Source organism: Sus scrofa, chromosome 15, assembly GCF_054392235.1.
Source record: "Sus scrofa isolate SSC_HxYL_T2T_F1_AM1 chromosome 15, Sscrofa_HxYL_maternal_Yorkshire_Landrace_v2.0, whole genome shotgun sequence".
NCBI classification, from domain to species: Eukaryota; Metazoa; Chordata; class Mammalia; order Artiodactyla; family Suidae; genus Sus; species Sus scrofa.
In genome coordinates, this window is record NC_139397.1 from 70,693,517 (window position 1) to 70,707,824 (window position 14,308).

The window sequence follows — 14,308 nt, forward strand, 5'->3', positions numbered from 1 at the left end:
ACGAAGAGATCTACATTACTGTTTTCAATAACCAAAGAAATGCAAAGGGAACTTTTTGCTTCCATGAAAAAAGGCAAAAAGTGAAAATAGTGTTCAATGTTTATTTTGCAGTGAGCTGTTCTAGAGGTAGCCTATACCCCAGGCAGCAAGTGGCACTGCCAAGCACTTTCCCTGGGAACTAATTACACTCAGCATCTCAGCATCTAACCACCAGAGATGCTGGTGTCTGCATCTGAGCTTTACCTTGATTTATTTTGTGCATCCCTTAGCAAGATGTGTCCTAAGGCAAATACTTCTTTGCTTTACATAGTTTTCACTCCCAAAATTTTCATAGGAATTCTGTTTTGGATGGTGGGAGCAATTTGTATATCCTCACTGTCCTTCCAGTCTTTAGTGGTAACTCAGCTGCATTTCCTGTTCTTTGTAGCTTGTATGTCTTATCATACAATCTTTGCAAAGGATTGCTTTTAGTTTCATTGATTTTTCTCTATATTTTTTTGTTTTCAATTTCATTTATTTCCGCTCCTTTACTATTTCTGCCCTCTTCTTATTTTGGGTGTGTGTTGCTTTTCTTTTCCTATTTTCTTACATTGTTCATTTGGGGCCTTTCTTATTTTCTAAGATAAGCAGTTAGTCTCATTTTAATCAGTACTTTAGTTGTGCTCTTGTAATTCTGATGTATTATTTTAATTTTTGTTCAATTAAAAATAGTTCCTTTCCTTTCAGATTATTGATTATCTAGAACTGTATTGTTATACTTCCAAGTGTTTTGGGATTGTCCTGTGTCTCATTGATTTGAGTTAACTCTATTACGATCAGAGAACATACCCTGTAAGACTTTGTTTTAAATTTCTTAAGAATTGTTTTCTGGCTACTCGTTCACTGGAACTAAAAGCTTTCATTGCCTTCTCCGAGTTTCCGGCTACCAGGTGCTCCGGTTGCATTCAGCGGGACAGACTGGAGGAGGCTCTTGCAGAGCCCAGACAGCCTCACCTCCAAGAACTGCGCCCGCAAAAACCTGGACCTCCTCCAGCATTGAGACCACCAACCGGCAGCCTGGCTTTTTGAGAGCGCAGTGCGAAGACCCGGCAGAAGCTTGTTCGTGCGTGCGTGTGGGCAGCGGAAATCCCGCCTCCGGGCGTTTGCGGTTGGCCCTGACCGCAAGGGATGAGCCCGAGGAGGAAGACGGGTCGGATTGGAGGAAGCTGAAGAGTCCGGAGGCGGGGCGAGCAGGCTTATCCTCCTCATTGGCCGGACCCTCGGAGACACCTCCATGCCATTGGCTGGGTAGCGGGGGGAGGCACCTCCCGTCCGCCCGCCCCTTGGGCCGCGGGAGGCGCCGGGATCGCGACCGCTGGCTGCTGAGGCTGTGTCTACGCTCGCCGGAGCCAGGCGGCCGGGCCTCTGCCGTCAGGTCTTCGTCCCCGCGGGGCGGCGAGGGCGGCCGGCCGCTGGGGCGGTGCGGGCCCGGGCCAGGCCGAGCCGGTGCACGGCGGGCGTTGGCGCAGCCGCCGGACCTTGGCCTGCGCGGACCGCCGGCGGCGCGGGTCTTGGCTGCCTTCTCATTTCCAAGTGATTATTGTTTTGGATTTTTCTGCAGACGTGAAGTTTGATTAATTTATTTCACTCACCAGTCGCTGGTCAGAGGTAAAGCGGCAGATGCATGCTAGTGTCATTTGTTGTTGAGATGTGGGCTTCCTGCAGTCTGTTAGCGTGTTTACCTTTTGGATTTAAGGGAAGGGGATGGATGACATTGTGATTTGGTTTCTGTGACCGTCCATTCTCAAGGTCTCTTACTTGGAGTGGAAGTAGGCTTTTTCCTTTCTCGCTCCATCTTTCTCTTTTCCTCTTTTCTCTCACTCCCCTCCCCCAGCGCTTTTCCCCTCCCTCCTTTCTGTTCTTTCTCGCTTTTTTTTTTTTTTTTTTTTTTTTTTTGCGGCATTAAACCTTGCGGGAGGGTCTTTGTAAAATTTTGAAAAGGTTTATGGCTTCAACATTTCTGTTTTTACTTTCAGGTTTTACAGCTGGGAGGAAACCAGGAGAAAGATGCCTTCTGATTCTTTCTGTTTGGCTGCCCAGGCTCGACTTGATTCCAAATGGTTGAAAACAGATATACAGGTGGGGTTTTGATATACCTTTTTCCTGCTGTGCACCTGCGTCCATAGTTAAATTTATGGTTAACGCTTTTCTTAGGATATGTAAGAGCATGCAGATCGAATCTTACCATATATTGGAAAAGCAGGTTTATTTTCCACAACTTAAAAGTTACCTTTTATTGTATCAATTTTTATTGCTGTTATAGTGCGCATAGCTACATTTTAGTTACAGTTATTTATAAGTGCAAGAAACATGAGATAGAGTTATGGAAAAAATTTTTTGTTATTATTTTTTAAGAGGTCTGTATCATTCTTATCCATATCTTGGTGACTTTGTTAAGTGATACTTTTTGAGGTGTTCAGTTAGTTGTGCAGGGGAGAAGGACAGTAATTTATGATGTCCTGCAGAAACCCACTCCTTTTTATGGGATTCTGTGTTTGTTTCTGGAGAGACAAGTTCATTTGAGCTATTTGTTTGGTATTTGTGACTGATCTTATTGAGAGAAGTCCTTGGCGTTGTAAATCAACTATACTCCAGTAAAAAACAAACAAACAAAACCTTGGATTTTCACATCAAGGACAGGTGGAAGCAAGATGTTGGACTTAGACTCTAATAATTTTGTTTGAAAATAATTGCAAGCTTGTCCAGAAATTATCAAATAAATAACAGTAATATTTCTATTCTTTAACCCAGGTTAGTTTTGTTCGCAAATGAAAATCTGCTTTTGTAACTCCCTTTTCCCTTTAGAATCAATGTCTGAAATATTTTGTAGTGTGTAATGTGTTTTTTCCTCTTCCCTTAGGTTAATCATTTTAAGTATTTCTCAAGTAATCTTAACCTTTTTAAAATACAGTGTTATGTACTACATGATGGTTTATCAAGTTGTGTATTCTGTGAGCAACTGATCATAGATACTTGTAATAAAGCATTATTGGCCCTCTTAAAATTTTTTTCCTCTTAAAATTTTTTTAAGTGTTGAGTCCCAGTTGGTTGGAGAGCCAACTGTTGAGAACTGTGTTGTGGATGATGGGATTGTTATTAATGGTTTAATGTTAGATAAGTAAATATGAAGAATTTGGTCCAGAATTAGTGCGGTAATGACTCTTTGGGTTTGTTTTTGTTTAAACATTGCCTTTTATTCAGCAATTACTTTCTGGTTTTGTCTCTTTTTTTAAAAGCAGTGTTGGGGATGGTGAGAGATGAATAATTTCTTATTTCTGAAATCTTAAGATTCGGGCAAACTGGTTTTAAGAATTGTTTTTATGTTAGTGTTTATATATTTTACAGAACTTACTGAGGTGAAGAACTTAATTGAATGAAGCCTTTTCTTTTCACAGTGGTCATAACTGAATAGCTGCTAAGTATGAGTTTTAGCATCTTGATCTAAAACCAGTTTATTTACTTATTTATTTTTATATACTTGTATCATTAGTTTGGGATTTTTTTTTTTTTTTCCCTATGTCTGTAGCATGTAGAAGTTCCCAGGCCAGGGATCGAACCTCTGCCACAGCAATGGCAATGCCAGATCCGCTAGGCCACCAGGAAACTCCTAAAATCAGTTTATTATTGTGTTGAGTGCCTATAATGAGCAGACAGATATGCATAAAAAGAAAAACCATTTATGCCTTAAAGTGTTTACCATCTTATTTTATTTATTTTTGGGGGGGCCCCACCAGAGGCGTATGGAAGTTCCCAGGCTAGGGGTTGAATTGGAGTTGCAGTTGCTGGCCTACATCACAACCACTGCAATGCCAAATCCAAGTCGCGTCTGCAATCTACACAGCTCGTGGCAACACCAGATCCTTAGCCTACTGAGCGGGGCTAGGGATGGAATCTGCATCCTCATGGACACTAGTCGGGTTTGTTATCACTGAGCCACAACTCCTACCATTTTATTTTTAATTTATTTAGTGTACTATGCAGTGCTTGGCCCTTCCTAGACATTTGATTATCATTCAGAAGTCTTCCAAACTCCTAGGAGTAAATGAAGAGACCTAGGTTTTGGATAGTGTACCAGAGGAAAAATGTAGTATGAGTATTGAAGCTTGAGAAAAATGTGAAAATAGTGCACCTTGGTTTTATACAATTTCTCTGGCATAGCTTATTAAATGTGAGGAATGAATATTGTTGTTATACCTAAGAAATTACATAGTTTCACTCTTCAGAATCCTTCCTGAAGACACCTTTTGTGGACGCAGGCCTTTTGCAGATAGGTCTTACTCTTATCTTGTTGGGGATGTCTCTCCCACCTGGAGTGGAAAGTGTCCATTCCTTAGGGGGGGCTTTTATATTGAGAGCAGGATTGATGCCTGGTTAATGAATAATATGTGGAGTAGAAACATGTTTCTTAGCTGTAGGATTTAGCTAATCTATTTTCTATGACTATTTGTTTGAAGTGTCCTTGAAGTTTTTAGTGACTTTAGAAAGGAGATATTTTTGGAGACTGAAAAGTTCTAATATGTGTGTTTTTTAAAGAATATAGATACTAACACTAGACTTTTTTTTTTTTTAAGGGTCACACCTGTGGCATATGGATGTTCCTGGGCTAGGAGTCGAATCAAAGCTGTAGCTGCCCGCCTACGCCACAGCCACAGCAATGCCAGACCAAGCCGCATCTGTGATCTACACTGCAACAATGCCAGATCCTTTAACCCACCCAGTGAGGCCAGGGATTGAACCATATCCTCTTGGATACTAGTTCAGTTCTTAATCTGCTGAGACACAATGGGAACTCCTAACCCTAGACTTTCTTAATCAGAGTCATTTAGATGATTCAGGCCTGTGACCTTGCTATCAGCTGCCTCTAAAGGAGTGCCCATGATATGGCATGCATCTATCTGGTTTTTATATATATAATGCTTTTTATTTCTTTGATACTCTTTTCTGGTTGTTGTGTGGAGTCCCTTGAATTGCCTTATTTTCTTTTACAACTCTCTTGAAGAAGCAATAAAATACACAGCTAAGAAGTATTAGCTATACAATCTCTACCATTACCATTTTTATATTTACAGTAAAGGCCCTTCAGTCTGATATGACTGGTAGTTTTTTTTTTTTGTGAATAAAAGTAGTACATGATACCTTGAACATTTTTTATTGTTAAAATGTATATGCATATTTATTTTCTAGTCCTGACATAAGGCTAAGGGTGCATCTTTGAGCATGGGTCCAAGAATGGCGTTATCCTATTCTCTCTTGCATAAGCTATTCTCAAATGAGTCTCCTACAGTTTCTATTTTTGGGTTCTTTGAAGTGGAACATGAAATTAGATATGTATGAAGCAGTTTTAAAAACTTTTTATTTTGAAGTGTTCCTGCTGTGGCATTGCAGGGAAAGGATCTCGTGTTGCCACAGCTGCAGCATAGGTTGCAGCTGCAGCTTGGATTTGATCCCTGGTCTGTGAATTTCCATATGCTGAAGGCCAAAAAAAATACAAACAAAAAAAAAAAACAAAAACCTTTTTATTTTGAAATAATAATAGACTCATAGGTAGTTGTAAAGAAAGTAGAGGTCACTGTATACTCTTCTCCCAGATTACCCTGGTGGTTACATCTTAAGTAACTATAATACAGTAATAAAACAAGAAATTGACATGGGTACAGTGTGTGCATAGTTCTGTGCCATTTTATCATATTTGCCTGTCTATTTGTATAACCACCACCACAATTAAGACCAAGAAGTGTTCCATTACCACAGAGATCTCCCTGCTGCTGTCCCGCTATAGTCACACTTTCCTCTCTCTACCATGGCAGTCACTAATTTGTTCTCCATCTCTATAACTTCGTTATTTTGAGAACGTCCTATGGTATGTGACCTTTTGAAATTCGCTTTGTTCACTTGGCATAATACCTTTGAAGCCCATCAAAGTTGTTGAGTGTATCAGTAATTCAATTTGGATTTAATTTGTCTTCTAATCATTAATTTGAAATAATGAAACATAAAAGTTAGCTTTTAAAATTAAAGTTGTTAAGTGTATATATTATCACTTTATGCTCGGAAATATCAGTAGATTAAAAAAATAAACATGAACATTTTGGTAAATTCTATTCTTTTTTTCCAGTCGATAAATGATACATAGAAATAAAAGAATTTTGTAAATGCAGGTACCTTGATGCTCATAATGACGTCTGTGATTACTTTCATGTCTGTAGATTAGGTAGCATTGCTCATTTTTTTGCTCATGATTTTGGTTATTTGTGTCTTTATTTTGGATATATCTTGTCAGGTGTTTACGTATTTTGTTAGTCTTTTTTTTTAAAGAACTAACTTTGGTCTTGGAAAAGACTAATAGTAGTTATAAGGGAAATAAAATGAGTTTACCATCCGACTTTGACAACAAGGCCTTAAGTAAAAGAAAACTGAGTAACATATTTAAGGCACCCAGGAAAAGAAAATGTGAGCCAAGGATTTTATGTTCTAGCAAAACTGACTTTTCAGGTAAAAAGGACACAAACTTATCAATGAGCAAGAACTCAGAAAATATTGTTTCCATGAGCCTTTCCTGAGGAATCAAATAGAGAAAGATCTTTAGGTGACTGAATGACTGTAGATTGCCAAGAAGACTAGTGGTGAGCATTAAACCTGTAATTGTGGGTAAAACCCAGAGTAAATGAGTTTTAAAAGGGAGAGCGTGTAACATATCATAGCTGTATGCTTAAATATGGTGTGTTATAATAGAACTTTCTGTAGTGCTAGTCTAGTAATCCTGTGCATTGGAGTTTTCACTTTACGTCTTATATTTTTCATCTCTAGAGATTCCCTTCCAGTCCTTTTTATATCTTCCATTTTACTTGTCATCATGTTCATATTTTCCTCTCTGTGAGTATATGGAGCATATTTCTAATAGAGCTTTTACCAGTGTCGTCTGCCAATTCCTTCATATCTGTCATTTCTGGATTTATTTCAATTAGTTGATTTTGTCATTTCTGTTGATTTATTGCTCTGGTTATGGGTCGTGTTTGCATGCCTGGTAGTTTTTCTAATTGAGTGTTGGACATTATAAATATTACATTATTTTGTGTTGGATCTTATTCTTTTAAAGAACATTAGTTTTGTCGGGCATGCATGTAAGTTCAGTTGGGATCAGTTTGGCCTGATTGATCCTAAAGTTTGTTTGGGCTGATTTAGCAGAGCCTTTAATCTTGGACTAAGATAGCTGCCTTAGTAAGGCTCTGTCCTTCTTAGGATGTGCTCAGAGGTCTGTTCTGGTTGGTGAAAACACAAGCTTTTCCCAGACTGTGAATCACAGAGGTTCTGCCTGCTTCTTTGTAGAGTTTCTTTCCCCAGCCTTGGCAGTGCCCAGATCAGCACTCAGCCAAAGTCTCCTGGGGTCCCCTCTGCCCTTCTCCAGAGATCAGTGTCTCTGCAGCCAACCTTCTTGCCTGTATTCTTGTCATTTTGACTTAATTGTAGCTGATCTTTCTCCTTCATTCAGCAAGACCTCTGGGCTATATTTGGGTTCCCCTTTCCTGTGTTGCAGCCTGGAAACTGCTTGTAGGCGTTAAGCTTGGGCACTTATTGCCCTTGCTTTATCTCTTGCCTGTCTCAGGGATCACAGTTCTGGGCTACCTGCTGTCCAGTGTTTGAAAACAGCTGTTTGATATATTCTTCTGGTTTTCTACTAGAGAAGTAATTCCTAAAGAAGTTAATTCTTCATGGGTGAAGAATCTGCTTTTTAAAATTTGTTTTGTTTTGTTTTTTAAAAATAATTTTTTGGCTGTGATGTGCAGCGGCTTGATGTGGAATTAAACCCAGGCTGCACCAGTGAAAGCACTGAATCCTAACCACTAGACCATCAGGGAACTCACCCAATCTGCTTTTAATCTCATTCATTGAGTTCTTAATTTTAGATAAAGTTTTTTTTTTTTTGGTTTATAATTTCCACATTTTTGTTTGAATGCATTTTATTGAGGTATAATTATATTTAGTAAAAGACATCTATTTTATTTATTTATTTTTGGCTGTACCTGCAGCATGCAGAAGTTCCTAGGCCAGGGATTGAACCTGCGCCACAGCAGTGACCCATGCCACGGCAGTGATAACACTGGCTTCTTAACCCGCTGTGCCACCAGGGAATTCCAAAATGCATCTATTTTAAATGTTTAGTTTGAAGTGATTTGGCAGTTTGCTTAGTACATTTTAAAAATAATTTTCCTTTCTCTGTTGATATTGTTAATCTGAACTGTTAATTGCTTAGACATACCAAACCTTGTGCAATCTCTTTAGATTCCTAGACTGCCTCTTCCTTTCCCTGTGGGTTGAAACACCAGCATGCCTGTGGGCCACCCTTCTACTTCTAGTCTTGGACGTAATGTCAAACAACAGGGCATAGGTTGTGGCTTCCCATCTGCCTGTCATGGAGTTGGAGGTGACATAGTCTCTAAGGTAGGGGAGAGCAGGAGCTCACTTTCATGGGGTGAACATTCACCCCTTGGCAAGGAAAGATAAGGGAACTGGGTATTTTAATTCACCCCTCCCCTTTCCCCGCCTCCTTGGATGGTTCTGTGGTTTCTTCTTGCAAACCTTGGCAAAGAGCCCCTCATGCCTAGACAGCATGCCTGTAGCATACCTTGGAGTGGGGGCCAGTGCAGTAACATGGGAGTCAGCAAACTATTTCTGTAAAGGGCTAGATAGTAAATATTTCTGTGGCCATATGTTCTCTGTAATAGCTACTCACCTCTGCTGTTGTTGTGCGAAAGTGGACACAGACAGTAACGTAAACACAAGTGCGTGTTGGTAGATTCCAGTAAACTTGATGGATATCACAGTTTGAATGTCATAATTTTCATGTGTCACAAAAGATTTTCCTTCTTGATTATTTTTCAACCACTGAAAAATGTAAAAGCCACTCTTAGCTTGGGGGACATATAAAATCAGGCTGTGGGCTAGACTTGGCCCTTGGGCCGGGCCTTAATTTTTTGACCCCTGTCATAATTTGCTGTGTTATGTGCTTCCTGATCCTGCCTCCCCTTCTGCCCTTCCCCTCCCTGCCCTGTGCTGGCATCTGCCGGGGAAAGTGTCAGCACTTTAATCCATTGCTTGGACTTTCCTTTTAGGGCAAAGCATGTCCATTTTTCTTTTCTCTGGCTCCTCTCTTGATCTGTTTTATGTTTTTTTTTTTTTTTTTTTTCATTTTTCAAATATGTGGTCTTGTCTTACCCATTGTGGTTTTTATTCTGAGTTCTAGGTATTATCTGTGAGAAATTGTCGTGATCATTTGAGGCTCTGATAACGATATCATCTAGAGAGGAGGTACCAAACTAGAAGTATTAGTGACCACAGATTACTGCAGGCCAGTAAGGAACTGTCACTGTTCCAAACTGGGCTCCTGCAGGTCTGCTTGCACCTCACCCATCTTTCTGGTGTATGTGGCTCAAAGCATGGCGTGTTTTCCAGGCCTCTCCCCTGTGAGGAGCACAGCTCCACCCTTTCTCAGCAGCTCCACTGAGATCTGCTTGGTATCAGCCCTGCTCATGGAGTAGGCAGGTGCCTTTAGGCAAGCAGCCTTCGGCTCTCTGTGCTGTCCTCCTCTCTGGGTCTCAGGCTTGCTCTTCCTTGCTGCCTCGAAGATTTTAAACAGATGTCTTTTATGTTTCTTTCTGACTTTCCCAGTTGCTCCCAGAAACCTTAAGATTTTTTGGAATTGGTATGTTGTTCTGTGTTCAAAGGGTGCAGAAGGTAATTTTCTGCAAGGCTAAGAAAAAAAAGCCAGATATGTTTACTTTAGTCATATGCAAATATTTGAACAGATTACTTTTCAGGCATATTTTAAAGATAGAAGTAAACCCCATTTTCTAATCTCTAAGTTAATCAAAATGCCATTTATTTCATTTCTTGTATTCTATTTTGGATTATATTGTGTAATTTTACAGTTCTGAAGTAGTCATTTTAATAGACACCTTAAGGACCCTCTTGCCTGATCCTGTTTGATTTTCAGGTGTTGGTAGCATCTGCGATTTCTCCCCTGGGCCTCCTTACTGTGCACGTGGGTGCATGTTGTGTTGGTGAGAAGAGAACAAGCTTGGGAGTTAAGCATCTTCCCAAAAAACTACCTCTGACAGCCTCAATGTTGTGGGCGTTGGTCAAATGATTGAACCTCTGAGTTTTAGTTACTGTTCCTCAAAACTGGGCATGTTGCTACTCCTCTTGTTGGCTTCTTTTCAGGATGAAAATGCCTTTTCCTGCCATGTCATTTTAGAGGTGTGAGGTAAGAATATAAGAGCAAATTGGAAAAGGGTCCTAAGACCAAATAATACTAATTAGAGGTATCTGGATTCCAAATGCAAAAAGTTAAAATTTAAGATCTGTATTGTCACCCATTGGGAACTTTTATGTAAAGTGGCTACAAATAAAGACAAGCTATTTATAGATTGTTGTATGACTACTCTTAACCTGAAAAATTGAATTTTTTTTTTTTGGCTGCTGTGTTCAGTGGCTTGATGTATGTGGCATCTCAGTTCCCAGACCAGGCGTTGAACCCAGGCTCTGCCAGTGAAAGCACTGAATCCTAACCGCTAGACCACCAGGGAACTCCCTGAAGTGATTTTTATTGCTTATTCTCCCAGTGCCATTTTCCTGGCTTCTTTCTCCTTGGGATCCTTTGCTTCCCTTCCAGTGCCTGGGAATGCTCTACCTGGGGCTTCATCTCTGCCTTCCACAGTCTAGCTCTTTCAAGCTCTTGACCAGGGAAGCTTGCTTAGTTGCCTTAGCAATGTTCCTCCTTCCCCTGAATCCTTTTAGATGCCTGAACCGTTGTAGTTTGAATGGTGGTTACTTGCTTTTGGGTCCTCAGTTCCTGGGAGGCCTCTACCATGAATATCCCTCCAGACACCCAGTGTCTACCTTCTACACAGCTTCTGCCCCACCCTTTTCCTTCCCAGCACTACAGAAAGAATGGGTGGGAACGACTGTTCCTGTTTCCACATAAAGTGGGCTTCTTCCTTGGCTTCCTCTTTATAAATGATTCATCCCCAGCCGCTCTTCAGTAATCCTAGTGTGCCATAGGGCCTGAGGATGTTGGTTCACCCTCTGTCCTTGGTTGGTGGCCTCTCCTCCAGGTCTACGGCCTCTTTGCTGCTGACTCCCAGATTTGAACCTCTAGCCCTGAATGAATACTCTGCTAAGATCTGAATTTGTATTTGCAGTAAATGTGTATCTGTGTGAGTGCATATGTGTATATGTGTGTGTGCATGCATGGGGAGAGGATCTCCATGTTTGTGTTTAGTGGTTGGTGCAGATCTCAGTGGTTAAAACTGAGCTAAGTCTCTCATGCTGAGTCTGTTTTCATTTTTCACATTTAATGTCTGATCTGTCCTCTTTGATCTGAAATACTTTACTCTTCTTTCCTTGTTTTGGCTGAGGCTCTCATCCTTTTTTTTTTTTTGGAGCTCTCAACAGAGATCTCCTAAGTTATTTTCTCTGTTTCTGGTTTCTTCCTTTGTCTCCATCCACTGCCCTGACACTTATTTTTAATTGGAGACTTGATCATTTATTCCCTGGAGCCCCTGGAGGTGGTGTGTAAAGGCTGTAGCATGGCACACATAGGGCTGTTTAGTTGGATGCTATTTGCCTCCCTGCCATTGTGGCTGCCTGGGCCTGGAGGTTTTAGCTGCCCTCCTCTTACCCAGATCAGCAGGTGAACCAGGCCTTTCTCGTCCCGTGTTATTACCTCAGGGGCCCTGAATGTTTGTGGCTCACTTTTTAGGAAGGATTTACTCTTCTCTCTGCTGGTTAATACTTTTTCCGACAGTCCAGTGTTTTGGCAGTTGTCTTGTTAGTGATGGGAACAGATAAAACATGAGTGCTGAAAGAAAGTTACTGCTTCTATGGAAACTAAATTGGATGCCAAATTGGTTTTCTCTGCTGTGTAACAAGTCACTGACCAGAAATTTAGCAGCTCTTTCCCTTTCTGTGGGTCAGGATTCTGGTCATGGCTTAGCTGGGTTTTCTGCTTTGGGACCCACAGGCTACAGTCAGGGTGCTGGCCAGTATGCCTTCTTATCTGGGGTCTCGTTAGGGTCCTTGTTGGCAGAATTCAGTTTGTTGGGGTTGTGAATTGTGGGCTCATAGGAGACAACCCTCTCCATAGACAGCTCCTGGCAGTGGTTGTGGAGAGTGTCTATTCTGGATGGTCTCATCCTCTGAAGGGCTTTCACCTGACAGGACCCTAGAATCATCTTCCTTTTGATTAACTAGAAATCCGCTGATGTGAGGCTTTAATTATATGCAAGAAATTCCTTCAGCTTTTCCACAGAAGGAAACAAAATCTAGTCATGGGTCTGATGTCTCAGCCTATTCACAGCCATACTCAGAGGATTACACAGGGTGCATGGGCACCACTGGGCAAGGATCTTTGAGGGTGTCTTAGATGTGCCTATTACACATTATTTGGATAATAGATGCTAAAAAAACATTGCTGTACACGTTAGGTAAGAGAGTACTGTAAAGGATTGGGGAAAGTCTTGAAAGTCTAGAAGAATTCTGTACTGAGATTACTCACAAAGTGCTCTTCAATTCTTGCTCCACTTAAAAAAACAGACTGGAAAGAGCGGATGTTTTACGGGAGTGGTAAACGCTAGAAGATGATGAAGAGCAAGTTAGTAGACTTGTGAACAAAGAAAAGGCCCTGGCTTTCCTTTAAAAGACGGGCAAACAGATGTGTCTGTTTTAGTGTAAAGTGTCTGATAAGAGGGCTTCTGTTGCACCTGCAGTTTTCAGAATGATTGCCTTCTCTGTGTGTTCTGCCCTTCGCTGGCTACTGCCTGGGAAATCTTTTTCTGACTCCTGGATACTGACAACTAAGAACATTTTAATTTTGTCTGTAAATATCATTGTGGACTCCTGTTTGTATTTACTTTTTCAGTCCAGTTGTTATGTATTTTGGTGTTCAAAATTATTCTACATTTGGGAAGTCCTTGGTGACTAGCAGGTTAAGGATACAGTGTTGTCACTGCTGTGGCTCAAGTTCAGTCCCTGGCTTGGGAACTTCTGCATATTGCAGGTGCAGCCAAAAAAAAAAAAGTTATTCTAAATTTGGGTGGTGGAATCCCTATCACACTTTGAGCAGCTTTTTTTGGTGCAAACATGTGATATTTCAAGCTCATCTTTCTGCCCTAGGCTTGATTCAGCCTTTTTTCGTACAGCTCTGGTTTCTTTTAGTGGGTAGTGGTACTTGGAAACCAATATGTGGGTGCTGGGTGTACTCACTGCTGTTAGAATGCTATTGATTTTAGGTCTTTTTGAAAGACAATGCAAGCAGATATTTTCAAGTGTAAGTTCATATTGGGATTTTCAATTCAAATTGCTCTTAAAAATTTCTTTTTTTTTTTTGAGCTGTGTGTGTGGCATGCCCCACGTGTGTTCCGGTGCCAGGGATCAAACCCAAGCCACAGCAGTGACAATGCCAAGTCCTTATCTGCTAGGCCACCAGGGAGCCCCTCTACTTTTCTTTTAGATAAATAGGTTAATTTGCTCGTTACCAGTTATAGGTTTTGGTTTTTTATTATTTAATTTTTCTTTTTGAAGGTGGAAAGCATTTATGCATTTCAGAGGTAAATAGAAGGTATACTCAAAGACTTGCCTTCTACCCATGTTCCCCTTCCCATCTCCCTATAGGTGATCATGTTATTTGCATCTGGCTTATCTTTCCCAGGCATGTGCCTGCAAGATTTTTCTTGTGTCTTAAGCAAAACTTAGCACAGTATATAAACTATTATGCACTTAACTATATTTGTTGGAGCAATTTTCATTAAATGTTGAATGATTACTAAGTGAGGATGATATATTTTTTTTCACATTATCCTTTAAGAATTGCCTTGTGAGTATGATCACTCTGTGAATTTATTTTATTTGTCATTGCCAGCTTGCATTCACAAGAGATGGGCTCTGTGGTCTGTGGAATGAAATGGTTAAAGATGGAGAAATTGTATATACTGGGACAGAATTAACGCAGAATGGAGAGCTTCCGCCTAGAAAAGGTAAGGGCCTGTAATTAGTATTTTCCACTTTGTGAAGACCTTTATAAATTGTATTTTATGAAAAATTTTGGAACGTGCTGCAGTAACAGGAGTATGAGCATAACTCTGAAGCTTTGTTTTCACTTTGGTGATGTCTAAATCATAGTTAATATTAGGAGCTGCCTGGATTTCATTATTCTCTGTGAATTGAAGTCCTTTTCATTGTGAAACCACCTTGCTGTGGTGTTTCCTCTTATGTC

General features: G+C 40.6%; 1 protein-coding gene across 5 annotated transcripts in view; it reads left to right on the forward strand.

The window, feature by feature from the left end:
- Nucleotides 1-1,324: 1,324 nt before the first annotated feature.
- HERC2 (HECT and RLD domain containing E3 ubiquitin protein ligase 2) overlaps nt 1,325-14,308 on the forward strand; it is a 211,708-nt gene continuing 198,724 nt past the window's right edge. For 4 of the 5 annotated variants that reach the window (XM_021075343.2, XM_021075345.2, XM_021075344.2 and 1 more), the window contains exons 1-3: nt 1,325-1,647; nt 2,016-2,118; nt 13,955-14,069. In XM_021075343.2, the coding sequence (XP_020931002.1) occupies nt 2,047-2,118; nt 13,955-14,069 (187 nt within the window). In that variant the 5' untranslated portion in view covers nt 1,325-1,647; nt 2,016-2,046. The remainder of the gene's footprint in view (nt 1,648-2,015; nt 2,119-13,954; nt 14,070-14,308) is intronic. The other variant, XM_085000193.1, reaches the window with a different exon arrangement.